This window comes from Vitis riparia, chromosome 5, assembly GCF_004353265.1.
Source record: "Vitis riparia cultivar Riparia Gloire de Montpellier isolate 1030 chromosome 5, EGFV_Vit.rip_1.0, whole genome shotgun sequence".
NCBI lineage: Eukaryota > Viridiplantae > Streptophyta > Magnoliopsida > Vitales > Vitaceae > Vitis > Vitis riparia.
Window position 1 is genome coordinate 19628991 of NC_048435.1, and position 27230 is coordinate 19656220.

Consider the following 27230-nt stretch of genomic DNA (forward strand, 5'->3'; position numbering starts at 1 on the left):
AAATATTACATTAAGCTTCTCAAATCTAGTTTACTATTCCTCCCTTATTTTAGAGATCGTTGTCATTCCTTTTTTCGTAAAAAATAAATAAATAATTCATTCACCAATGTGAGAACAATAATAATAATAATCATAGCCTAACATGGTTGATGGCATTATGGGGTAATTTATTTTCAAGAGTGTGGGACTTTTAGGTATGGTATTATTTGAGGAGAAAAGTGGTTCTTGTCAGAGAAGAGAAAATATAAATTTTCTAAAAATTATTGAAGTTTCATTCGTTTTGAAGTTGAAGACAATACCCACTGAAGATAAATATTTTGGTATTGCATGATATGATTTGAAATATGAAAAGATAAGTTCTTATTTGATATATATTTTCAAATGAGTACATGGAGCATGTTTTTTCGTTATTTGAATTATCTTTATATTATTTTTGGAATATGAATAAAGAATGAGAATTGAATGTGTTTGGATTGTTTTTAAGAATGGTAATGGAAATAAAAAAATTCATTAATATGGAAACCAAATCTCATAGTCATTAGGATTTTGATTTCTCTTTTATAATGGCCTTGTGATTCATTTTGATTTGAATCTCATTTTCATTTCAATTTACATGTGCCAAATATACCCTTATAAAGGTGAAAAAAGTTGTTTAAAATTTAATATTAATTTGTTTTGTATTTATTCAATTTGATAAAATTTATTTTTCTTTAAGAATAGCACGATGATCCACTAAGATTATCTTTGTGTAAAATTCATTGTATTTATCAAACTATTTGATTTTTATGATATCAATATGATCTTACCCTTGAGGTCATAATTTATTCCAACAATATTTGTTATGTTATACAATCATATATATATATAAAGGTATTAATAAATCACCCAAAGAAGTCTGTTGGCAGATCGGAGGGTTGGTTGCATTCATCAACTCCTCTTATGTTTGAATATCATGGACGCTTGGGTGAATGTACTATAAAGTTAGGGTATACGCATTTTCTGATGGCAATTACTTTTAAAAAAGTTAGTGGCGTTTGAGGTCTTACAAATGGTATCAAAGTCGATCTCACGGAAAATTGTTGGTAGATTGAAGGGTTGGCCCGTCGATCAACTCCCCTTGTATTCGAATATCGTGGGCGCTTGGGTGAATGCACTATAAGGGTAGGGTATGTGTCAATCCTAACAACAATTATTTTTAGAAAAGTTAGTAGTACTTGAGGTGCCCGAAAATAGGAGAGATATATATATTGAATTCAATCAATCCGTTAGAACAACACAAAAGAAAGGGAATAAAGGCCAAGTGTTATCTTTCTATCTCATCTAGTAAGATGGCATAAAAACAAGTAATGCCCATATGAGAGCCTAGAATAAAAGAAAACAATTTTAAGAATTTTAGAGAAGCATTTCTTGCTCGATCTTTAAGGAAGTTGGAGACATTAACAAACTAAACCATTTCCAATGAAGTTGAGCAACCCACCTCAGTGGGTGCATTGCCAACATTTGGAATAACAATATTTGATTTTTGTCTTGTGATGTCTATCTAACTCAATGGATTATCTTGCTGAGGACGTTTCTAAGTTGTCCTCGAACCGACGGGTTCGGGATGGTTGCCCCCATCTCAATCTTGCACATTTATTCAAATTAATTTCCATCTCGTCCCATTAAAAAGATTAAACAGAGTTGGGCACGGTGGACATACGAATTTCTCATATCCACCCATTTGAACTTTTTCTTGATTTTTTTAAATATTTTTAACAATTTTTTTTAATTACATTAAAATAAATGTATTTTATAACTTATTTTATTATTATTATTATTGTTATATATATTAAAAATGGAAAAATAAAAATTAAATTATTTATATATAATCGGGATGGGGTGAGGCAGGGTGGGACGAGGCACTACCAAATTTGCTTTGAACCCATCCTAGGTTTTAAAAAAAATTCTCAAATCAGTCCCAGACTCGCTTCTTTAAATTTCAAAACCATCCCATTAAGGCAAGCAGGACGAGAATTTGAAAAAACTCATTCTATTACCATCCCTAATAGTAGCTCAATCCAATAAAAAGATCATATTTGACTTTAAGTGAAAGTAACAAAGAAAAAAAATGTTCTCATATTTGATTTAATATAGAAAATACATTTCAAATTATATGATCTCTATATAAAAAGAAAAAGAAAAATACATTAAAGGAGTAGGAAGCAAGTTATAAATTTATTTTATTAATTTAATTTTTTCCTTTTCATTTCTCTTACTATTTTCTCCCCATTTGTTTTCTTTTCTTTCAAATTTCCCAATGATCAAACAAGCCGACAAAATAATGTATACAAGTACAATGGGAATTATTGTATTTCCATCATTCCAATTTCTAAACATGGTATGGGAGTTATTGTATTTCCATCATTCTAATTTCTAAACATGGTTTAAAGAATGGAAAGCAAAAAAAAAAAAAAAAAAAGAGAATTATCATTTGAGGTGAGATGGGCCTCAAAATTGACCAAAGATCCATATACCACCTCTAATTGATTTTAAAGATATAAAATAGTGATGAATTAAAAGACTCATATATCTTTTACATAAGCTTTTTTTTTTTGTCTTTATTGCACAAATGTTCACACACCTGAATAATTCTATTTTAACCATTTGGATTTTTCACAATTTTTAAAACTTTATATATATATATATATAATTGAAAATCAACATTATTTTCTATTTTAAATTATAAATAAAGAAAAATTATGTTCAAAAACTATTTTAAAAAATACTTTCTAAAAAAAATGGTAATATGATTTTTATTTTTATTTTTTATTTTTTAAAAAAACATTTAATTAAAAAATGAAAACTATTTTTTAAAAAAAAATTAAAAACCTTGTTTAGTACTATTTTTTTATATGAAAATAATAAAAAGAATTAAATTTCGATTATCCATTTTTATTTTTTCCATTAGTTATTTTAATAATAAAATAAAATATAGTATGTTTACAATTAAATAAAGAAATTGATCAATTGTGTATTTTTCTATGTGACTATCTTTTACATGAAAAATAATTAAATAACTAAATTATATATATTTATTACTCTTTTTTTTGTACAATAGAAAATTTTAATATATCCATAATTAACAAAGTAATAGATTAATTGTGCAAATTTTGATCTATTAAAATAAATTACTTTCTAATTTAAATAAATAAAATAAAATAAGTAAATAAATTTGGGGTTATTTTTATTTTCTAACCTATCTTATGTTAATATTTTTTTATGGTTAAATAATTTTTTATTCTTTTTTCTTTAATTCCAAAAATATAATGAAATAAATAAATAAATTTGGTATTTTCTAACAAATCTTATATTTATATTTCTTATGGATAAATAAATTTTTTATTCTTTTTTCTTTATTTTCAAAAAATAAAAGGAAATAAATAAATAAATTTGACTTAAATAATAGTTTTTAAGTAATTTATTTGCCTTATTTTTAATTGCATTTTGCATTGAAAATAAAATAAGATAATGATTTTGTTTGTTTTAATTATTTTAAATGTCAAATCATTGGGAACAAAGTTTACATGCCCATGTGGACATAATTTATGTATATATATAAAATTTATATCATTGTACAAGACTCTTACACTAATTGTACAAGAAAATTGTACTAATTGTACAAGGGGTGTATAAAGTTGTATATTTTGAACAACTTTTTTTTTTTCTTGTCATCTAAGAATTGTACACAATCCTATCACAAATTCTTCATTTCATGTACTTTATTTAACTCGCATTTGACAATTCAAATACTTACTTTAATAATAGTGTTTGAGGAAAAAATTTGTTTTTACGCTTTATATTATTTTCTAAATCAAACAATTAGAAACATAGTTCACACATCATATGTAAACACATAATGTATGTATGTAGATGAAATTTGTACCATTGTACAATGGTGTTATGTTAACTATACAATGTAAATGTTATAACTGTACAAGACAAATGTTCTAACTGTACAAATGGTGTATAAGGTTATCATTTGTAAAAGATTTCAATCAATTTTGAACAACTTTCTTTTTTGTCTTACCATCTAAGGATTGCACACTCTCATGTCACACATTCCTCTATCATACATTCATCTTATGCATTTTATTTAATTTGCATATGACAATTCGAATACTTATCTTACTAATGATGTTTGAGGGAATATTTTGTTTTTCCATCTTTCACTCTTTTTTGAACCAAACTAATGAAAACATGATTAACCTACTTATGGGCACATATTGAGTAGGGGGCATATGAAATTTGGGCCACTATACAAGGTATTTACACTAAGTATACAAGACAAATATACTAAATGTATAAGGGTATACAAGACTACCATCTATGAATGATTTTAAGTGATTCTAAAAATTTTGCTTATTTATTTCCCATAACCGAGGATAGATGACATTCCTTACATGTAGTAATTAAACATACATTCATCTCATGCACTTTTTCTAACTTGTATATGATCATTTGAATAGGCACCTCACTTATGATGATTGTAGAACAAAATTATACAACAATTTTTCATATTCTTTTAAACCAAACCCATGCAAACATGGTTAATTGATATATTGTCAAATATTTTATGAGAGGATGTATGAATTTTAAGTTATTATATAAGGGTATTAAACTAATTGTACAAGACAAATTTATTAATTGTATAAAAGTGTATAAGACTATTTTTTGTTAAAGATTTCAAGTGATTTTGAATTTTTTTTTTCCACTTAAATTCTCACTTAAGAATTGTTTCAAATTTTATTTTTAAATTTCATTATCAAAATTTTGTAATTGTATATTTTGCTTTTGTAGTTTTAGTAATATTATTTCTTTCCATTTTTTTTTTGTGATACCAAATGAATCTATATTTAAAATTATAATCATATTTATCAATATTTTTACTAAGATTATCTTAAAATTTTTAAATATATTTACACTCATTTATTTAAAAAAAATGAAAAACTATATATTTTTTTCTAGACATGCTCTATTACCTTTCAAATAAAAAATTAAATAAGTTTGAAAGTCAATAGAAAAAATTAAATATCACTTTCAATAATTTTATCTAACATGATGTATTTGAAATTTAATTTCTAATGTTTCACTAAAAAATTATGTTGACAATTTTCTTGTTGTAAGTCAAAATACTTTGCATTAGTTTATCTAGATAAGAAAAATTATTAATATAATATTATTATTTTTTCAATAAATTTATTTAAATTTTTTTAAATAAAAATTTAAAAATTAAAAAGCTAAAAGGATATATATATATATATAGTGAAATGATAGTCCATTTTTTAATTTTTTTAAATATGGTTAATGTGAAAAATATAGAAAATAATTAAAAATAAGAGAAAAATATAAATAAAAGGGTAATATAAATTTAAAATAAAAAAATGAAAATTAAACTAAAAGATAAATACAAAAAGATAAAAATATTTGGATGAAAAATCCCAAAAATTTTATCCTTGCTTATAATAAGAGTAAAAGGATTCAATATTTTAAAAAATGAAAAGAAAAAAAACATTATTGCTTTTTGGAAATGAGTAATACGGAATAGAAAAAGGTAATATAAATTTAAAATAAAAAATAAAAATTAAACTAAAAGATAAATATAAAAAGATAAAAAATATTTAGATGAAAAATCCCAAAAATTTTATCCTTACTTATAATAAGAGTAAAATGATTCAATATTTTTAAAAATGAAAAGAAAAAAAAAACATTATTGCTTTTTAGAAATGGGTAACATGTAATAGGGAATAGAAAAAGAAAAAAAATTGTAAAAAATTAAAATTCACATTCTCTGTATCCCTATGTAAGTTAAAAGTATTTAAGGGATTAATGAATGATAATATTCTTCAACTTAATTTTTACATTTTATTTGAGTATTTAAACTAAAATGTATATGATAGAATGATATTTTATAACGTATCTTACCTCAAAATACAATTCTCTTAAAGAAATAAATATAAAAAATATTAGAATAATACGTGTCAATCATTCATTGGGCGTGGACACCCCATTTTTTCAACCGTCCACCGACGCCGTACCCGTCTCGGCCTTTTCCTTCTCTCCAAACGAGTTTTTCGCCAATGCGGTGGAGACGGCAGGCTCACAGACAGAGACGCCCCCGCATACCTTAAAACATAAAAAGAAAAGTAAAAGAAATATTTAAAAATAAAAAAATTTAGAAAAAAGAAAAAGAAAAACAAAAATCCTTCTCGGAAAAAGATCTCTTCGTTCCCAAGCAATCGTCAACTGTGGCTTCCATGGCGTCTCTCCGCCTCCTCGCGATCCCTCTTCTCTTCCTTCTTGTCGCCCTGCCATTGGCTGCCGCCGACGATGCCTCCGACCAGGACGATTCCGGCCCTAAATCCCCCTTCTGCAACAACACCTTCCAATTGGTATTTTTCTTGTTCTCATCCCCTCCTCTTCCTTCTGCATTTCGAGGTTATTTCCTTGGGGGTTAAGATGTTGATCTGATGCTATGTTTTTCTTTTCTTTTTCTTTTTTTCTTTTTAATAATTTCCTTGGATTAAGAGCTCATTTGTTTTGGGTGTGGCTGTTGAGGGAGGTGTGGGGGATCCAGAATGGGGAAATTTCGAAAGATATTTTGGGAAAAAAAGGGTTTTTTGGTGGGGGGAATGTGGGGAATTATGCAATTTACGAGTGCTAATCAATTTAACAGGAATGGTGAAAGGGGTTGGGTAATTGATGTTCTCTTGAAGAAAACCAGGAGTCTCACTTTTGAAAATTGGATTTGTATATACTATATAGTGATTGAGCTCCGATTGAGCATATTATTGCGGCCTGAGGTTTCATCATAGGGTTTGTTTCTGGCATGTGTGCTAGAAATAATATTTTTGCAGCACATACAAGGCCTGTGAGCCCCTTTTCCAGTGCCCCAAAACAACACACAAAAAGGGGAAAAGACGAAACTGAAGATAATTGTTACTTATGAATGCTATGTTGTAGCACTTGATAAAGTATTCTTCTACCATGATTATTGGTCATTAACAGGCCTACCGCATAACACTTTTTTCGACAAAGATTAGCGACATGTATAATATGACTCAATAAAGATTAATGAGGTGTATAATATGGCTTCTTTAAGGCTCATAATTAGTACCACATAGCATATTGGCATATAGAATGGCATTCTGTAAGGTTTAAGAGATCCAAGCTTAGCATAACAAAAACACCTACATGTTGTACATCTTTTACGTGTCTAGTGCGTGGATGCAGTCTCATACTGAATGAAATATGGTTCTATAGCTGTTAAAAGCAAATCTTAAATTTTGATTTTCTATATTTAATTGGGATGAATACCTGCAGAAACCCCATGTAAGGTTTTGTAAGCTTAAATTTTGATGACTATTTAATTGGGACCTAGGGCCAAATAGGCATTGGTGGTGTTTTTTAGATACCATTATAACAACATGAAATGAATTTTCTCCAAGATTGCTAGTTTTAGTTTAGCCTTTGAAGTCGAGGCTTTAGTTTTTCTAGAAGATTTTTGAACACGACATCTTTGGGCATTAAATAATTTTCAGGCTAAAGGGGTGGGGGATGGGCTGGTTAGCCATTGTTTCTCTTGGGTGTCCTAGTGCAGCAAGGGTGGCCCTAGAAATTGAAGGTGTGGATTGGAAGAATTTTAGATTGATCGAGGGTTAAAGTTGCTTTTTCATATAAATTGTGAAGCCAATTGATGAGATCACAAATGAATTTCCTAAGTGAATGTCCTTTTCATTAGAGGATTTTGTTGGGGATTTCATCATCCTTCTATTGTACCTTTTACAACCTAATTTAATATATAGCATTGTTGTTTCTTATATAAAAAAAAATTGTTGGGAATTTCATGCCTCCCTCAGTTATAGTTTTTCTTATTGTCTCTTAGGGTCCCTTGATGGGTTCAATGTGTTTCTTGTTTTTGCTGGTCTTTCCCTTTTGTACTCTTTCTATTTAAACTAGCATGAAGAAGATCTCATTCTTGTATTTTTGCTTGCTACTGACAAAGTGTTTGTTTCCTATCAAAAAAATTGATGAAGCATTTTTTTTTGTCTTAGTTTCTATTATTTATTTATTTATTTTTTATCGAAAAGAGAATATTCATTGATAAAGATTTAAACGTACATGTGAAGGATGAGGAATTCTTCCCAAATATACAAATTCTGATATATACCTTGGTATAATACCACATGAAACTATACAAGGGAATAGTGGCTCTACACTCTATAAGGATCAATACATTAACTATTCTACAAAATGAGACCAAAGTATTTTACACTTTTCACCAAATTCCAATTGAGTTGAATTTGATTGAGATGAGTGCCCTTGAAAGCTTTAGTTGTTAAGGCCTGAGAAGAGGAATAAAAATAAATTAGGTCCCATATCGACTCTATTTTTTGACGATGTAAAAATAAAAATAAAAATTTCAAACGATTTATCGTAGATTTTCCACGATTTATTGACATGGTGCACTCCTAGCAACTTATTCTTGCCTATTTTTTCTTTCCATTGCCATCAATAACCCATTATATTAGTGATATTTCTCTGCCTTTCACCAATCTTTTAAACCTTGCTCCACACTAAGTAAAGGGCACACCATCTAATTGAAGATCCCATAAGTTCAACTCTCTTATGATCTCCGAGAAGCGCCTCATATCGGACGATATCCTTGAGCAGTTTCATTTTTCCCTTGGGAATGTAACATATTAAAATCTCCTTATAAGCACCAAGGTTTATCCCAAAGACCTCTTATAGTTCCCAAATTCACTCTTTCCTCCCTTTTGACTAGATTGTACACCCCTGAGAACAACCATATGAATCTGTCTTCATAATTTTTGAAAAGACAAGAAATAGAGAATGCACCCACTTCCATGTCAATCAAATCTAGTACTTTGTTGTCCCATGGTGGGAAATGAACCACTTTGTGCTTAATATCCTAATTTCTTTAGAGTTATTTTTTTTTTTTTTGATAGGCAAATTTTTGCTCCTTCAGAACTTGAACCTGGAAACTCCCACAAACCCTCCCCATCCTTTTGTCACTTGATCCAGGCCTCAAGGGCTCTTTAGAGTTGTGATGATTAAAGACACTCATATTTCATTCTTTTTAGCTTTCTCTTCTTCCTCTTCAATTTGAAATTTAATTTTCCATGCAAATTGATTGATCTGGAATTTTAGGAGCTTGGACTTTTCAAACATCTCTTGTCCTATCATACTTATCTACTTATTTTCGAGAGGTAAGATTTTGATTATTGACTTCCTTGGGCTTTTTTTTTTTTGTAAAGTCTTGCTTTTTTGCTTTCTCTATGTCCTTGATTTCAACCGCATTTTTTTCCAATCAATTTTGAAAATCTAAGGCTCTATCTAAGGTTAAGACCTTTGCATTGCTGGTAGCCTATAAGAAAATCAACACTAGTGATTTGCAACAAGAGAGGAGTCTTTTCAAAGTTTTCAGGTTCAACTGTTGCATTATGTGCCTAAAGAGCAAAATTGATTAATCATCTTTTTTACATTGCCCTAGGACTTTGAGGCTTTGGCATAGGTTATTCAGCTTTACTAGGAAAGATTGCGTTCCACCCAATAACATGACATATATAATGATTATCTCTTTTATAGGGTTAGGGGGTGCTAATAGAGGAATGACACTTTAGTGTGTGACTTGCCTCACTTTGTTATTGGTAGTTTGAAGAGATAGAGATGTAAAGATTTCTGAATGAACTTTCTTCTCTAAAGTCCCACCTCCTCATAAAAAATCCCTTTGAATCTTCTCTAATCTCAATTTCCCCAATCTAGGGATAGTAAAAAAGGACATAAAATAGATTGGCAAACTGACTAGAGTGTTCCAAAGTAGAGTAAGTCTTCCCCCTTTTGAAAGGTAGTGTCTCTTCCATAATGAAAGCCTCCTCTGAAAACGTTTTTCCACACTATCACAGACTTATAAGAGGCCCCCAAGGGGAGCCCTAAGTAAGAAGAGGGTAGTTTTCCCACCTTACAACCTATTTCACAGGCCAACTCTTCTAACAAGTCCACCTCCCCTACTGGGATTACCTCACTCTTTTCGAAATTGATTTTCAGCCCCGACATGGCTTTGAACCACTTAAGCACCCAACACAAGGGGGTAACTTGCTCTTAAGAGGCCTCACAAAAAATAATAGTATCATCCGCAAAAAGGAGATGAGAGATTTCCTCTCCATCACCCCCTTTTCCCCCAACCTTAAAACCCAAAATGAAACCACCATCTTGAGCTTTCAAAATCAACCTACTAAGGGCTTCCATAACGATCACAAACAAGTAGGGAGAAATTGGGTCCCCTTGTCTCAAACCTCTAGAGCTTTGAAAAAATCCGGAGGGGGTTCCATTGATTAGAATAGAAAAGCTTGGAGAAGAGATACACCACTTTATCCACTTTATCCATTTGTGCCCAAACCCCATTGTAGCAAGGATTGCTACCAAGAAATCCCAATTTACATGGTTGTAAGCCTTTTCAATGTCCAACTTGACCACTACCTTTCTTCTTTAGCACCGAATCAATTGCCTCATTTGCTATCAGCACTGCATCCAAAATTTGTCTTCCCTCCACAAAAGCATTTTGAAAACAAGAAATCACCCTTCCCATTACTTTCTTCAACCTATTGGCTAATACTTTTGTCAAACCACTTATAGAGACTTCCCACCAAACTTATCGGCCTAAAATCCTTGAGGTTGAAAGCCCCTTTTTTCTTGGGAATCAAAACCAAAAATGTCGTATTAAGGTTTCAAACGAATTTGCCATGCTCATGGAACTCATTAAAAAAATTCAGCACATTGAATTTCACAAACTCCTAACTAAAACGCTAAAAATTCATCAAAAAGCCTTTTGGGCCTGGAGCTTTGTTGCCATTCAGTTCCAACAGTGCCCCCAACACCTCCTCCTCCAAGAAAACCCATCTAAATTCCTCGCCTCCTCCTCTTCCAATGCCTCAAAAGATAACCCTTCAATACCAGGCCTCCAGTCTCCTTCCTTAGAGGAAAAAGATTTAAAAGCCCCCACTACTCCCTCTCTCAACTCCCTGTCACTTGTAAGCCATTCCCCATTCATTTTAATCTTGGCAATGAAGTTTTTCCTTATGTGAGTATAAGTCATCTTATGAAAAACTTAGAATTTTTATCCCCTTCCTTTAATCATATTTCTCTTGATTTTTGTCTCCAAGAAACTTTTTCCATTAAAGCCCATTTTTTAAACTCCTCCCTCGCAAAATTTCTTGCTTTTTCCTCATCTGAAGATAAAACTCCTTCCCTTTCCTTCGCATCCTAGAAACCTATGTACTTAAAGGCCTCTTTTTTCCTTACTGAGACATTATCAAACTCCTCGTTATTCCATTTTTTCAAAAGCACCTTGAGAGCTATTGGCTTTAAAGCCAAAATAAAACTAGCAGACCCTGAGAATTACATCCCCACCCACCAACCTTTGAGCAGATAAAAAACCTTCCTTTTTTAACCACATGTTCTCATGCCTAAAAGAAGTTGGGCCATTTATGACCCCCTTCCCCCCTTCCCCCCTTCCAACAAAACAGGGGAGTGATCTGAGATAGGTTTAGGCAATACCCTCTAAATCATCCCACTGAAATAGCTCTCCCAACCCTCAGACACTAGGAACCAGTCTAATCTTTATTTTGAGCTATTGTTTTGACCTCCACACCAAGTAAAGGAGTCCCTTGCTAGTGGAAGGTTTGTTAATTCTAATTCATTGATAACATAAAAAAACCTCCTTATTTTCATATTCAACCTTGAGCCACTAGTACGCTTAATAGGAAATCTTACTACATTGAAATCACCTCTTACACACCATAGATCATTCCATAACCCCTTGATCGCCCCTAACTCTTCCCAAAGACCCTCTATTTCCTCCCCAGAATAGGGCCCATACACCCTTGTAAACACCCACACAAAATCATTCTCACAATTTCTAAACCTGCAAGAGATAGAAAATTCTCCCACTTCCAAATCCAACAACTCTTAACACTCTGAAATCCCAAAACACCAAGATCCCCCCCTATAACACCATTCGCATTTACTGAACCCCACTTTAAGCAACTCCCCACACCTAGACTTATAACAAGATTCATTGTCATTGTTTGAACCTTTGTTTCTTGCAGACAAACCAACTTTGCTCTCTGGGACCTAATCACCAACTTAATTAACTTCCTCTTCTCAGCATCATTTACCCCTCTCATATTCCAAGAAAGAATTTTAATAATCATTGACAAACTGACACTACAACCCATCTTTCTTTCCTCCTTCCTCCTTTTTTAGATATATTAACATCATAGTTAATAGAGTTTTCTAGCTTCTTAAGTTCCCTCTCAAACTTCGAAGCAACCAAAAACTTTCTTCCTTTACCATACTCCCTTATTTTCATCTCTCTCCTCCACTTTGGTTCGTTCTCTTTCATTGTTCAACAAGGCTCTCCTTTGTAAGTGGTGTTGGCATTTTGCAAGTGAAGGAGATTCTTTATGGAAGAAAATCATTAAGTGTAAGTTTGGGGAGAAGGAAGGGGGGTGGAGGTCAAGAGTGGTGAGAGATTCATATGGAGTTGGGGTATGGAAAGAGATTGAGAAGCATTGGGAGCTTTTTAATTCTATGATTTCCTTTGAGGTGGGTAATGGGAGGAGGGTGAAGTTTTGGAAAGATTGGTGGTGTAGTGAGGAGCCTTTATGTGAGATTTTTCCGTCCTTGTTTGCCTTATCTGATTTCAAAGAGGCATGGGTAGCTGATCTGTGGGAGCATAGAGAAGAAGGTAGCAATTGGAATTTCCGTTTTGTTAGGAACTTGAATGATTAGGAGTTGGGTGCCATGGAGCGCTTTCTTTCTTTACTTCAAGGTCATTCAATGAAAAGGGAACAAGAGGATATAGTGGTATGGAAGGGTGGGAACAAAGGGGTCTTCTCTGTTAGGGGGCTTTATTCTAAGTTATAGAATGGTTGTACAATCCCGTTCTGTTTAAAAATAGTGTGGAACCCTTGGATTCCATCAAAGGTGAGTTTCTTGACTTGGGAGGCTTGTTGGGAAAAGGTTTTGGCTTTGGATCAGCTTCAAAAAAGAGGGTGGACTTTGGCCAATGGATGTGCTTTATGCAAAGCAGAGTTAGAGACCATAGACCATATCCTTCTTCATTGTGACAAGGCGAGATTACTATGACAATTGGTGTTCTCCATTTTTGGTGTTCGGTGGGTTATTTATGAGATAGTTAGGGAATCCCTCCTCGGGTGGAATGGGACTTTTATAGAGAAAAGGCGTAGTAAGGCTTGGAGAGCAGCCCCTACTTGCAGTTTTTGGACGCTTTGGAAGGAAAGAAACAAGAGATTTTTTGATAGTGAGGAATTGTCTGATCAAAGGCTAAAAAGTTTATTCCTAAACAATTTCTCTATATGGGTTAGGGTGTATATAGGTGATGGGTATACGCATTTGATTGATTTCATAGAGTGGTTGGGTATTGGGTGAGGGAGAGAGTATTTTTTTGTACCCTCTTTTCTATTTTTTGCTTGTTTTACTTGTATATGACCTGTATACTCTTGCGCTCTTTTCGCGCTTTTTTAATACAATTTCTTACTTATCAATATATATATTGTTTCTGATAAAAACAGAAAATTGTGTCTTAAGACCAACAAACTAGCTGAGCTGCCATGACTGATTTGTGACTAAACACCACTATTCTCACCCATGACATCTCAGACACACTTTCTCATTTAACATGGTTCAGATGGGTGTTTTTTTAATTAGAGACAACCATCTTATTTCTATTGATAAGAAAGAATGGATTGTGGCTGCTTTATCTTAGAACTATGAAGATGGATTCGTTGGAGGGAGCGCATTGAAGCTATTTTGGTTTCCTTTGATGCCTTTAGTCATCTTTGGGCTTTACCTTATACTTAGGCCATCTTTGGTTCTTGGAAAGCAAGATGGGGTCCATCCTATTAAAAAAGGGAAGAAAGTACACTCATACCCATATGTGGTTCCTTTTTGGGCAAGTCCATGGATTTTTAAGATGTGTGGGTTTGTGGATGAATTAGATGTTAAAATAAACACCCTCACTTGATGCTTACATTTGTATCCACTTAAAGGCTCAAAAATTGGAACTGTTCTATCATTTCTCCAACACATACAACTAACCTATTCTAATTACATTTGTACACATACATAATACATACAAAATTGACTTCTCTTAGGCCAAAAGAGAAAAACGAAATACAACTAACCTATTATAATTACATCTGATTTCTAGGAATACAGAATAATTCTAGATAGCTATGCAATCTATTTAAGGAAAAATGAATTAAACCACTATCCATGCAATATAACTTTCACACAATGACAAATGAAGCCTCACAAAAAAGATGTCATGTGTTACTCAGAAACATTTTTATGTTTTGAAATTGTGTCTATGTCAAATATACAACCAATATTATAATTGCAAATAGACTGATTTGGTGTGTTTACTGAATTAAATTTTCAGGTCAAGGTTAAGAACTGGGTTGATGGCAAGGAACATGAAAGTTTAGTTGGATTAACTGCAAGATTTGGTGCTTCTTTGCCTACTGAAGCTCATGATCATCTCAGACTACCTGCTGTTTTTTCAAATCCCATGAACTGCTGTTCTGATTCTTCTTCAGAGGTTTTGTTTTGGGTTTCCTGATCGATTTTTCCCATCTACTATGTGGTTGTTGAAAATTACTTGGAAGTGTTAAGAATATTTTATGTATATTTTCTTAGGAGCTTCTAATTCTATTTGATGTGGATAGAAAACCGTTGGAGTTAATTGTCTTCAAAGAAAATTACACAATATGCCTTTTGAACTTTATAAGAACTTCAGGAAAAGCTTGAAATTTGAATAGATATTTTAGGAAATGATGGATAAAGCATCGTATTATTGGTAAGTGTCATTGTAATAAAACCGAGTGCCAACAAATGATTCTTTTTGCAGCTTTCGGGCTCTATTGCTTTGTCCACACGTGGGGATTGTTCCTTCATGGCTAAGGCAAAAGTTGCACAGTCAGGAGATGCTGCAGCCTTGTTGGTGATAAATGACAAAGAAGGTTGCACTTGTCAATGCACATATGTTATTTGTATTTCAGAATCCAATGTTTTGGCCATGATAGTATCTGTCATTCTATTTTTTCTAATTCTATATCTGATGCCTCTTTTTTGTTTTCCCCTTGGTTTGAAGATATTTACAAGATGGTTTGTTCTGAAAATGATACCATTGTAAACATTACAATTCCTGTCGTGATGATTCCAAAGTCGGGAGGAGATTCACTCAACAAATCTATAGCAGATGGAAAGAAAGGTGAATCCCTGAGGTTTATAGTTTTATATTCAGCTTTTACTTTATGATTATCAAATGTGTGAGTTTCTGTTCTTTACCTGGACTGTTGGAACCTTCAAAAGATATTGGATGGTGAATTGATGGATAATAAATTTTATAAGTTGAGTATACCTTTTTTTTATCAGTAAAAAAAATCATATATATATATATATGTATGTATAATAAGCTGCCCATGGGCGCCTTTGGGTACATATGAAGAATAGAATGCACAGTCCTAGAAAGAAGAAGCAAAAAGAAGTAACCATGAGGTACCTTTGAATTCATTTCATTGAATTTATTGTTTCTGATAGAAAAAGAGAAAAAAGAAAACTACACAGGAAATTCTACTTCTTTCTGAACCACCCATACTATTGATGAATATGCACCAATTTCCCTTTATCATAGTCTCTTTTGTTTGCGTGTAAAGTGAATATGCTTTTTTTTTTTTTTAAATTTTTAATTCTTATATTTTATCTTTCTAAACTTCCATTCTGGTTGTTCAATCCTCAAAATTTCTCCCATTGTGACCTTTCTTAATGACTGTGCTATTCAGAGCAGGACTGTCCTCCATGCCTTCTTCCTTTCTGTTCTGTTCAAATTTCTGCACCAGCTAGCTAAAACCTGCTGTGATCTTGGGCGAAAACACTCAACTCGAGAAAGCACAAAGATCCTGCCTAAGATTTTGAGCTCCCGATATATATATATATATATAACGATTTTGAGCTATGCATAGTGAATTAGAAATGGTTTTCTATTTCTTCGTCCTTTTTGTGGATGCAACCTAAATTAGAACTGCCCACCCTCTATGACCTAATTGATCAATGCCATATTGTTTCCCACTCTTTTATGCAAATGTAAAGGCCACTTTGATGGAGATGGAGGCCCATACACCTCCTACTTGAAATGTTGTCCCTTCTTTATTTTTTAGCTATCCATAGAGAGATTTAATAATGAAGCTTTCCTTTTTGGTCCATTTTTATTTTATATTTTTATCCTAAACCTCCATTTGGATCTTAGAAACTCTTATAGGAGGGAGATAACATTAGATGGAATATTAGTTTCTTTTGTTTGATTGTAATTTTGTATTCCTGTATCCTTATTTTTATTACTTTTGGTAATAAATATTGGTTGTTCTTTTGTGTTAGATTTTATTGATTGGTTGGGTTGTAAATATTGATTGGGAGTCAGTTATAGTTGTTCTTGTCTTGTCTCTGCTTTTTGATGCCCTTTTGTATATCCCATGTACTTATGGTGCCCCTCTTGCTTGGCGCTCTTTAATTAATTCATTCCTAGTGTATCAAAATATGTAGTTTTTTGGTAGCCAATATTATTTTGTAATTTGGAACACTTCCAATTACTGTGTTCTCAAAAGTAAAGAATTATCTGATCAAAGCCTTAAGTCCTCCTTTCTTGGCAACCTCATGTTATGGGTTAGGATGTATATATAGATGGGGTTCCCCCAACCATGATAAATTTTATCTATTGGTTGGAGTATTCATGAGGGGGCTGTGTTTGTAGGGTTCCTTGCGTTTTTTTTCTTTGCCTCTTGGTGCATTTTGTATTCTACCTAGGTACTTGGTTGTGCATTTGTTTGGTGCTTTTGATATATATTTTTTGTCTATTAAAAAAAATAAAATCCATTTCCATCTTTAGGTTTTGTTGTTGTGTAGGCTTCCCCAAGGGCTACTCTCCTTTTTGAAGGTTTTTTTCTTTTTCTTTTTTTAATTTTAATTTTTGTTTTGTTAATTTGATAAGAAACAACAATTTTATTGTATTGAAGTGGAAGTATAAGGAAGGAGGAGATCAGTTGCATGTTGTAGGTCAAAGAGGTAGGCAATAGGTGCTTCCTGAATGGATCCCTTGATTCAAGTTAAATTTTTATGGGTGCACTTTGGGTAGCCCAAATCAGCTGGGGATTAGAGGTGTGATCAAAGTCATAACTGTATATGGTGTTTAGAGCCATTCAAGAATTGGCTGGAGAAAGCTTGACCATTTAACTAGAGATTTTAACTCATTTGAATGGCTAGTTGTAGGGCTGTCAGTCTACCCAATTTATGGCCGGAAGGGAATTTTTCTGTTATGATCTCATAAGTATCTAAATTGGAGAGAGGTCCTTGGAATTATGATAGGTGACTCACTGAATTTTAGGTGTTTAGGTGTTGCTAGCTACTTGGGGTTGTTCTATCTCTTGGACTTGCATTTAATTAATCATGTTGCAGATTAGTTAGCAGAACAAGAATTCTTTTGTGGCTGATTTTTTACTCCCTTGGGTTTCTAGAGATTTTCTTTTGGCTTGTACATGTTCTTGTCAAATCCTTTAGCTGTATAGTTGTTTTACTGTTGATTTTATGCAGTTCTTACTTTTATATTTTTGGAAGGATTTCTTGTCCTTCACTTGAACTTAAAAATTCATATCAAAGAATCAGTTTATTACAATCCCATTTTACCCCTCCCTTCCACACACCACCACCACCACCACCCCACCCCACCCCACCCCACCCCCCAATCAACACCCACACCCACACCCACCTCAACAGAAAAAAAAAAAAAAAAAAAAAAAAGAAAAGAAAAGAAAAAAAAAAAGAAAAAAAGAAAAAGAAAAAGAAAAAAAGAAAAAGAAGAAAAAAGAAGCATTTTCATGTGATGTACATGAACCTTTTATTTCTTTATTTTGCTTATATTTGATGATGTAGATATGGCTAACCCTTTACTGTACAATATAGTGGAACTGCTATTATATGCGCCAACTCGTCCAGTCGTAGATTCTGCGGTAGTATTCTTATGGATGATGGCTGTTGGAACTGTTGTCTGTGCTTCACTTTGGTCAGAGTATATTGCATGTGAGCAGAATGATGAGCGCTATAATGAATTGTCACCAAAGGTTTATTATCCTTCATTTTTGAATCTTGAAGTTTACATTTAAGTTTCTTTAATTGGAATGCTTGTTGCAGATGTCTTGATATGCATCATAGCTAACTTGTGTTGAAATTTTGAAATTACTCGATTTTTTTAACTTTTTAAATAGTGTAATATATAATGATTAATGGGACTCAGCATTTGAGATGGACTCTCTTTTTTCATTGGCTAGGCTTCTGAAGCTGGGGCAACGAAAGATGATCCAGAGAAGGAAGTTCTTGATATTAGTGCAAAGGGTGCTGTAGGTTTTGTCATAACAGCATCCACTTTTCTGGTGCTGCTTTACTTTTTTATGTCATCATGGTTTGTTTGGGTGCTGATTGTACTCTTTTGCATCGGTGGTGTTGAGGTAATATAGTTTTTCCATATTATTCCTCATTTATTTTTGTTGCTGAAATTAGAACATATTGCATACTATTGGATAATTTGGGAGGAAAGGAATTAAAGAGTGTTCGAAAGTGAGGAGCAGCCAGTTCAAGCGCTAAAGTGTTCTTTTCTTAGAAATCTAGTGTTTTGGGTTTGCATGTACATAGAAGAAGGCTCAATGCTTTTAATTGATTTTGTTGATTGGGTGGGTTCTATATGAGGGATGAAGTAGTTATTTTAGAGTTCTGTCTCTTTCTGGCAATACCTTTTGGTACCTATTGTATAAATCTTGGGTTCCTTGGTGTGTAGCTGTTTCTTTCTTTTTTTGATATTTATTTCCTTGCTTGCTTATCAAAAAAATAAAAATAAAAATATTGCACACTATTGGAGTGAACAATATTTGTCATGTTTGTACTTCCTTTATCAATCTTCATTTGGGGTAAGAGCCTGGTGCATGTAGAAGAGAAAAAAAATGTAGAATGTTTATTGCTGGTTAATCCAATATCCAGCAGCTGAAAATGATCATACTAATGAGTATGGTCTCATAGTGTAATCTTTGATCTTGAAATTTTGATTGTTATTATGCATTTCTTTTTCCTTTTATTGTACATCTATAGATATTGGTATTTGATTGAACTATCATTATAGATATCAAATTGGCCAAATACAGTCGGATGCTTCACTTTTGCAACTTTTGATTTGGCAACCAGAATCATGAGTTAGCTTCTGAAATTTGCCAAATATAAGCCAGTGTCAAATGCATGAAGAACACAAAAATATAATAGATTTTTTTTTTCCAATGATATAGAACATCTTAATTATCACATAACAAAGAAATCCTAATGATATTGTGCTATTTGGGTTCGGAGTCCAATCACATAATAATTTCTCCAAGCCCTCTAATTATGGGCAAGAACGGAGAAAAAAAGGCAGTTTGCCTGTGGAAACTCAAAATGTGGTCTGCTAATGGATCAGTTAAACTACTGAGAATATCTTTTTCTGAATTTACTGTTTAAGTTTGTCAAATCCTATGCTCCTGATTTTCAATGTTTTCTTTCTTGATTTGGTGAAAGTCCTAATTCCCTAGATTCTACACTATTAACTAAAAACTGATGCTTTGCATATTGGAAGACATGTTGAACTGCGTAATCTAGATATATGAACCTGAAATGTGTCTACAGTCTGATTGGTGATCTTGGATGCAATCTAGATTTTTCAGTATTAGAGGGAAGGATATCACATTCTTATTTTTACTTTCTCTTTTCTTAATAAAGTTTCTTTTCTTGTTAATGATGTGAGGTGCACTTTGTTTGTTAATGAACGTAAATGGAATGGAAGCTGTTCTTTTTCATTTTTTTAATAAAAGTTTTCTTTCTGTCAACAACACCAACAAATGAATTGCTTGAAATCCCGGTATTTAACTTCTGGATGTGCTTATTGAGATTTTTTCCTTTCAGGGAATGCATGCTTGTATAGTTACTCTGATACTAAGGTATACATGAAATCCTTTTGTTACCATTCGACTAGCCATCTTAGGCTTACAGTTTCTTTTGGCTCCTTCCTGATCCTAGGTTTTTTTTTTTTTTTTTTCTTTTGTGGAACAGAGGATGCAAAAATAGTGAGCGGAAGACCGTGAATTTGCCTCTTTTTGGAGAAGTTACTGTTCTTTCTCTTGGGGTGCTATTGTTCTGTCTGTCATTTGCTATTGCCTGGGCGATAACTCGTAAGGCATCATTTTCGTGGATCGGACAAGATGTGCTTGTAAGTTCTTCCTGTTAGTATCTCTGTTTCTACAGTAGTGTCCAGACTAGTTTTCTAATTTCTTGTGCAATGGGCATAATTGCCGTTTTAATATGTAGATCTGAACTCTCTAGGTCTAGAATTCTGTTACAGAGTAGCAAATTCACATTATGGGAGTTATTTTATATGCTAATGATATAGGCACTTTAACTATATGGAAGCCGAAGCCTAAAAGTTGTCTGGCTCATAGGCTTTGTTTAATGCATCTGTCATGTTCATTCATGGCCCTGCTCTGATCTACCCTAAAACCAAGGGCATGACAATCATTTCACATCATCCTAATCTGATAAAAAAAAAAGGCTAACAACAGACAGCTAAGAACAACATAGTGGTGGAACTAATAGTAACTAGAGCATCTAATAATCATTTTTTTTTTTTTGATCAGAAACGAAGAAAAATATATTAAAAGATGAAAAGATACAAGAGAAGGAAGAGATACAAGAGAAAGAGAAGAAACAAGAGAAGGATGAGAGGTCCTTCCCACAAAAACAAAAACTGAACAAAAGAGAAAACACCTAATTTTAGAGAACTAAATACATAGAAAGGCCCCAACACTCTCAAACTTTTGAAACACAAATCGCAGTCCAGTTGAGTTGTAAAACACTAAGAGGAACTCTGCTAAAAGTTGCAGTACAAGAGGCCCAAAGAGAGGAATAGAAAAGAAGCAAGTCCCACAACATCTCTTCTGTTCGCCCCTTATCCTAAAAAATCCTATTGTTTCTCTCTTGCCACACCATCCATAACAAAGTGAGGCAAGCAATTTGCCAAAGTGTCTTGCCTCTTAATGAATTCTCCAAACCTTTAAAATCAATAACCATCATGTCCACAATACTCCTTGGAGGGACCCAAGCCAACCCTGCTAGATTGAACAGCTTGTGCCAGAGTCCAATGGTAACAGGACAATGAAGAAAAGGTGGTCGATTGATTCTCCATTTCCTTTGCAAAGAAAGCACCATTGAGGACAAAGGGATTTGTAGGGTTTTCTCAATTGCAACTTGTCATTGGTGTTTACTTTCCCATGTTCTATTAACCAAGCGAGGGCCTTAACCTTTGAGGGGGCTTTTGAACTCCACAAAAACTTGGCCGGAAGGAACAAGATAGGATTTGAGACTTTTGACAAGGCCAAGAAAAAAGATTTCACTAAAAACAAGCCCGATGATGACAAAGACCAAACTCTTGAATCTGCCAAAGGAGAGAAAAACACTGAACTAAGGGAGGACATGATTCTCTGAAGGAGATCAATTTCTGTATTAGTAAGATTACGACGAAAATTAAAATTCCAAGACAGTGGAAAGGAATTGCCAAGGACATTTGAGACAGTGAGGTTTTTCACAGAAATAACTCTATAAAGACCAACAAACTGAGAGCACAAAGTTTGGTTACCCCACCAAAGATCTTCCCAAAAACGAATTCTCTCCCCATTCCCCACCACTAGGTGGACAAAAGGGGAGAAATCTTGGAAAACTTGAGTAATAGCCTTCCAAGGACATCTGTGTGACCATCTAACCACCATGTTGGTGTACCATCCATTAGGATGTGTCCCATAAATACTCGCAATAACCTTATGCCAAAGACCATTCCTTTCTCTAGGGAACCTCCAAAGCCATTTCCCTAAGAGAGCAATATTTCTCAAAGAAGTCTTCTCGAAACCCAAACCTCCCAACTCCTTTGGCCTACAAACAACATCCCATCTGATAAGATGATATTTCTTCCCTTCCCCCGCTCCAGACCAAAGAAAATCCCTTTGCAGCTTCTCAATCTTTGAGGCTATTGATACTGGGATTTTGAAGAGGGAGAGGAAGTAGCTAGGGATGTGAGACAGACTTGATTGAATTAAAGTAATCCTCCCTCCCAAAGACAAAAAGACCTTTTTCCAACCATCTAGCCTCCTCGATATTCTCTTAACGACCGGATCCCAAAAGCCTATTGTCTTTGGGTTCCCTCCCAATGGAAGACCTAAATAAGACAAAGGCCACTTTGAAATGGTGTATGGCTGTAATAAAAAACAGAGGCCAAACTAGACAACAACTCTTGCCTTGTATTAATACCTGAAATGGTGCTTTTTTCTAAGTTGATTTTTAATCCTGGTACTTGCCCAAAAACCAAAAGGATAATCTTGAGGTTTTGAAGATGTTCCAGAGAGGCTTTAGAGAAAAAGATGGTGTTATTTGCAAATTGTAGCAAAGACACTCTAGTCCTGTCCCTTCCCACAAAGAAGCCCTCAGTTAGCCCAGTTTCCTCTGCTCTGATCATCAACCTACTTAGAATATCTGCTACTAAAGTAAAAAGGAAAGGAGAAAGGGGGTCTCCTTGTCTCAAACCTCTAGAGGCCTTAACCCAACCCTTTGCATTCCCATTAAGTAGGATTGCAAAACTTGATGAAGACAAACAACCTCTCATCCAAGATCTCAATTTCGGGCTGAACCCCTTCCTTTCTAGCACATGATTATAAAAAGCCCCAATCCACATGATCATAGGCCTTCTCAAAATCGATTTTGAAGGCCACCCCTGACCTTCTTTTCTCATCCACCACTTCATTGGCTATTAACACAGCATCCAGAATGTGTCTCTCTTCAACAAAGGCTCCTTGAGAGCCAAAGATTGTTTCATGGAGGACTTTGCGTAAACGCCCTGATAAGACCTTAGCAATTATCTTATATAAACTTGTAACCAAGCTAATAGGTCTAAAATCTGAAATCCAAACTGAGCCAACAATCCAGATGTGACTAATCCTAGCTCATTGCTCTGTTGACTGGTAGTTGAAATTTTTTTTTTTTTTTTGATAGATAAACATAGAAAAATTTTCATTAAAAGAGGGTAGCAAGAAGGCAACCCGAAGCATACAGGGAGTATACACGAGAAGCCCCAAAAACAAAAAGCACAAAGAAGCTTACACTCACCAACCCTCAATTAGAGCCCAACCAATCTACAAAGCTAAATAAGGAACGGGGCTCTCCATCTAACTAAGACTTCGTCCAAGAGAAAAGATTACAAACGAAGGAGGCTTTCAATCTTTGGATCGACAAAGCCTCATTATCAAACACTATCCTATTTCTTTCTTTCCACATCGTCCAAAATAAACAAAGGGGGGCTGCCCGCCAGATTTTCCCACGCTTCTTGTCTACAAAGGAAGCGGACCAGCCAAGGAGAGTGTCTTTAACCGTGAGCTGAAGGACCCAATTAACTCTAAACAACGTAAACACAAGATTCCACAGCACCCTCGCCTTGGGGCAATGGATAAGGATGTGGTTAATTGTCTCCTCATCATCACAACATAAGAAGCATCTGTTTGCTAGAGACCAGCCCCGCCTTTTGAGATGATCTTGGGTTAGAACCTTCCCCCAAGAAGCTTCCCAAGCAAAAAAACCCACCTTAGTAGGCACGCAAGGGCTCCAAATGATTCGCCACGGAAACAGGACTGCACCACCAGAATCAAGAGTATTGTACAAGGATTTTACAGAGAATATCCCATTCTTAGAAGCATTCCACACCACACTATCCTCCATCCCAACGTTGAGTCTCTTACCTTGAAGGACCGAAAGGAGGCTCGCCACCGCCTCCAGCTCCCAGTCATTAAATGATCTAGAAAAATGAGGAGACCATCCCCCCACATCCCCCATAGAATCCCAACAATCCTGTACCCACGCATCTTGGGAGACCGCAAATGCAAACAAAGAAGGAAATGCCTCACAAAGGGGAATGTTATCACACCAAATGTTCTTCCAAAATTTCACTCTTCTACCATCCCCTACGGTGAAGGAAACGTTTTTAAACAACAGCCCGCCTTCCTTTCTGATTTCCTTCCACAACCCCACCCCATAGCCTTCCCTAACCTCACAAGAGATCCACCCTCCTTCTTCTTCCCCATACTTCGTGCTGATAATAAGTTTCCAAAAAGACTCCCTTTCAGCCGCAAAGCGCCAGCTCCATTTACACAACAGGGCCCTATTGAGGGTAGAAAAATTTCTGATCCCCAAGCCACCCTTCATTTTATGAGAGCGAACCACATCCCATTTTACAAGGTGAGACCTCTTTTCCAACGCACCCCCACCCCAAAGGAAGTCCCTTTGGATTTTCTCAAGCCTCAATCTTACAACCCTTGGGATACGCATCAAGGACATAAGATAAATCGGCATGCTAGCCAAAGTGCTCCGAATGAGCGTGATTCTCCCCCCCTTAGAAATGAATTGCCTCTTCCACAAAGCAAGTCTCTTCCTCATCCTTTCTTCCACACCATCCCACACAACCACTGATTTGTGAGGAGCACCAAGAGGCAGCCCCAAGTAGGTGGAAGGAAGAGAACCCACTTTGCAGCCCAATTCAGAAGCCAAGGCCTCAGCACTCTCAACTCTTCCCACCGGCAGAATTTCGCTCTTCTCCAAGTTGATGTTCAGACCAGAAATGGCTTCAAACCACATTAAAAGCCAACTTAGGACAGCCATTTGGTCTTGGGAATCCTTGCAAAAGACCAGCGTATCATCCGCGAATAACAGATGAGATACTTGAATCCCATTTCCACCCCTGCCCCTTAATCTGCAACCGGAAAGAAAGCCCCCCCTAACCGCTTTGTTAATGAGGCAGCTTAAGGCCTCCATTCCTAAGACAAATAGATAGGGGGAAATAGGGTCCCCTTGCCTTAACCCTCGAGTGCTCTGGAAGAAACCCGCTGGCGAGCCGTTGATCAGAACTGAGAAGGATGCAGTGGAGATGCACCACCTGATCCAACCAGCCCACTTCTCCCCAAAACCCATCTTTTGCATCACTGACATCAGAAAGTCCCAGTTAATATGGTCATAAGCCTTCTCCAGGTCAAGTTTGCATAACACACCAGCTTCATCCCCTTTCAGCAGCGAGTCTATGGCCTCGTTTGCAATTAACGCTGCGTCAAGGATTTGCCTTCCTTCAACAAACTGGTAGTTGAAATTGTTTAAACAAAAAGATGAGCTTGATAGCTTAGTAAGAAATACATAATGCAACTTGATAGAAATAAACAAAAAATAAACAGATGGTCATATCTTCTCAAATAATGCATATCAAATTAGAATTGGGTTCATAGATGCATATATCTCTATTTGATATGCATATATCTTGTTTGAAACTGATTTGGAAATATCTGGTTATTTGAGAAGTGATTTCTTTTTCAATTTCACACGTCCCAACAAACTTATTCAACCTTCAATTACTTCTCTCTTTCTTCTTTCAAATCTTTTTAATTCCCACCACCTACTTGTAAGACAACCTTAAGCTTTAAGGATTCTATGAAGCTTCCATTAGCATTATATACGTAACTTGGTAGTGGTTCAATATGTTTCATTGAGTATATTCTACAACAGAAAAGGGCAAGTGATCATGTTTTGTGTTGGTTTTAAGTTCTCTTGATTTTCTCCTTTCCTGGTCATTTTCTCTCCAGAAAGTTCACTGCAATGTATTGTATATTGTCTTTCTATATTGGTATATTTCCTTGTTCTTGAAGGTGTATAGCTTGTTGGATTTAGTTGTGATATTGTTGATCCTCACATCTCCCTTCCATTACTTAGCAAAATCCTTTTTTTTCTGCTTGACAGGGTATTAGTTTAATGATAACAGTTTTGCAGATAGCTCGATTGCCTAATATCAAGGTAATGAAATTGTTAGTCTGGTGCGTGCGCACGCACACACATTTATATTTATAAGAAGAAAATCACTTATCTTTATGTTTTGAATCTTTTGATAACTCATGCTACATACTCTTGCCTGACATCACACACACACACACACACATGCACACACGTGCACACACACACACACACACACACACACACACACACATGTATATGTATATATATATATTTATTTATTTATAAGAAGAATGATAAATCACTTGTCTTTATGTTTTGAATCTTTGATAACTCATGCTACACACTCTTGCCTGACATCACACACACACACACACACACACACACACACACATATATATATATATATATATATTTATTTATATTTATAAGAAGAATGAGAAATCACTTATCTTTATGTTTTGAATCTTTTGATAACTCATGCTACACACTCTTGCCTGACATTTGTTATCTTCACACAGGTTGCTTCTGTACTTCTTTGTTGTGCATTTGTTTATGACATCTTCTGGGTCTTCATATCACCAGTAATATTCAAAGACAGTGTCATGATAGCAGTAAGTCTTTATACAACATGCTACTTCTTGTTTACATCTTTGTGTATGTTTTATATTGAAAGTACACTTCAAGTAAGTCTTTATACAACATGCTACTTCTTGTTTACATCTTTGTGTATGTTTTATATTGAAAGTACACTTCAAACTACATGAAATATCTGTTTTGACATGATGTGGTGTAGGTGTATGGATTGTGTGCTAAAAATTGGCTAAATTGCTAATCAAGTTGAATATTTCCTATGTCATGAAATTTGATACCTGTTAGCCAATAAAGATTTTCATCAAAATTTTTGACTTTGGTGGATGTCCAAATAAATATACTGGACATTTTTTTTTTTTTTTCTTTTTCTGATAGATGAACACAAATATATTGAAGGGCATCAGGCCACAAAGCATATAGGGAGTATACAAAGCAGCCTAAAACAAGAACGCAAAAAACAAGCAACTTCACCCACCCTTAAGTGGCCGCTAGCCACTCCAAAAAGCCTAAGAGCGAAGAGGACTCCTCTCCAATACTGGACATGTTTTTACTGAAGTTTTTAATAAATTCTTGAAATCCAATGAATTTCCTAGCTGATCTGACATGAGGGGGAGCTGGGAAAAGAAGTG

At 34.5% G+C, this 27230-nt stretch overlaps 1 protein-coding gene across 1 annotated transcript in view; it reads left to right on the top strand.

Annotated features, from left to right (window-relative positions):
* The first annotated feature begins 6172 nt into the window (after positions 1–6172).
* Positions 6173–27230, top strand: part of LOC117914296 (signal peptide peptidase-like 2) — a 34404-nt gene continuing 13346 nt past the window's right edge. The window contains exons 1-10 of the mRNA XM_034829564.1: positions 6173–6428; positions 14522–14680; positions 14990–15101; positions 15233–15352; positions 18094–18251; positions 18459–18635; positions 20110–20144; positions 20257–20413; positions 26017–26070; positions 26529–26621. Coding sequence (XP_034685455.1) covers positions 6294–6428; positions 14522–14680; positions 14990–15101; positions 15233–15352; positions 18094–18251; positions 18459–18635; positions 20110–20144; positions 20257–20413; positions 26017–26070; positions 26529–26621 — 1200 coding nt within the window. The 5' untranslated portion in view covers positions 6173–6293. The remainder of the gene's footprint in view (positions 6429–14521; positions 14681–14989; positions 15102–15232; positions 15353–18093; positions 18252–18458; positions 18636–20109; positions 20145–20256; positions 20414–26016; positions 26071–26528; positions 26622–27230) is intronic.